Here is a 1,355-nt window from a genome sequence, read left to right on the forward strand (position 1 = left end):
TGGGTTGACCCAAGGGCCTTTGGGGGCTGGGTTGGTTGATGCAAGGGCTTTGGGGTTGGTTTGGGTTTGGTTGGTCCTCAAGGGCTTCTGGGGTTGGGTTGACCTGAGGGCCCTTTGGGGACTGGGTTGACCCCCAAGGGCCTTTAGGGACTGGGTTGGTTGATGCAAGGGCTTTGGTGTTGGGTTGGTTTGGTCCCCAAGGGCCTTTGGGGTTGGGTTGACCTGAGGGCCCTTTGGGGGCTGAGTTGACTCAAAGGCTTGGGGAATGAGCTGGAGGATCCCCCCCGTGTGATGTTGAGGTGCGATTGAGGGGCAAACTGAGTGTGGGGAGCCCCTCTCCAGTACCTGCAGGTGATCCCCGAGGGAGAGGACATCTATGACCGCTGCCTGACCCAGGCTGAAATCCAGGGGAACATCAACAGAGCGAATGGTGAGCAGGGCTGGGGGGGCTCCAGCGCTCCTAGGGGAGGCTGCGGTACCCCAGGCTGTGGGGCAGACCCTGCTGGGGGTGCTGGGGGCAGCAGGAGGGAGCTGTGTGCTCAGGGCAGCTCCAAAGTGGGGCCGTGTGTGCATTTCCAAGGAGAAAATTATGGGTGCACAGGGTTCAACTGTCCCAGAATTGGGGTGGGCAGGGGCCTCTGGAGATCACCCAGGACCAGGCGGGTCCCTGAAGCCTGGGGGATGATTTTCCCGATGATTTCTTGCTGCAATGGCCTCTCCCGCAGTTCACGGAGCTCTGGAGGAGGTGGACGATGCCCTGGAGAGCCAGGACGCTGTGGCGCTGTACCGGGCACTGCAGGACCCTGTCCTGGCCCTGTGCCACCTCCAGCGCGACAACCTCGACCTCTACATGGAGCAGCTCAGCACGGACCGCGAGCAGAAGGCGCTGGTAGGGGCTGGTGGGAGCGGGGAACCCACGCTTGGGTGTCCCCAGGACTGGGGAGGTCCCCAGGAGGAGCTGGGGTCTGCGAGTGGTCTTGAGTGCGGCCACTCCATCACCGCAAGCAGGACCTGGAGAGCCCAGAATCCCTCTTTTTCGGCAGGATTTGGGCTACGTGGAGCTGCTGGAGCAGGAGGAGGTGGCGGCGGGGATCCTCGCAGCCAACAAGAAGGGCGAGGAGGAGCGAGACAGTGAGTGGCTGTGGGAGCTGGTGGCTGTGTTGGGTGTCCTGGTGGAGCTGGATCACCCCCTGCATCGCCCCCGTTGCCAGCTCAGCCCCATTTCTCCCAGTGCTGCGAGCCATCAGCTGCATCAACACTGCCATCCGCCGTGGGATGCCGGCCGAAACGCTGCGAGCCCTGCAGGACCCCGCGGCGCAGCTCCCCGACGTGTGCCCCTTCGCTGCCTCCCTTTA

The 1,355-nt window shown here is 63.4% G+C and overlaps 1 protein-coding gene across 1 annotated transcript in view; it reads left to right on the forward strand.

The window, feature by feature from the left end:
- Positions 1-1,329, forward strand: part of LOC104546109 (ras GTPase-activating-like protein IQGAP3) — a gene marked incomplete at both ends in the record, with an annotated part of 3,752 nt that extends 2,423 nt beyond the window's left edge. The window contains 4 exons of the mRNA XM_010191405.1: positions 352-430; positions 726-889; positions 1,044-1,131; positions 1,232-1,329. Of these exons, the coding sequence (XP_010189707.1) occupies positions 352-430; positions 726-889; positions 1,044-1,131; positions 1,232-1,329 (429 nt within the window). The remainder of the gene's footprint in view (positions 1-351; positions 431-725; positions 890-1,043; positions 1,132-1,231) is intronic.
- Between the last annotated feature and the right edge of the window lie 26 nt (positions 1,330-1,355).

The sequence above is a fragment of the Mesitornis unicolor genome, unplaced genomic scaffold (genome assembly GCF_000695765.1).
Source record: "Mesitornis unicolor isolate BGI_N332 unplaced genomic scaffold, ASM69576v1 scaffold18659, whole genome shotgun sequence".
NCBI lineage: Eukaryota > Metazoa > Chordata > Aves > Mesitornithiformes > Mesitornithidae > Mesitornis > Mesitornis unicolor.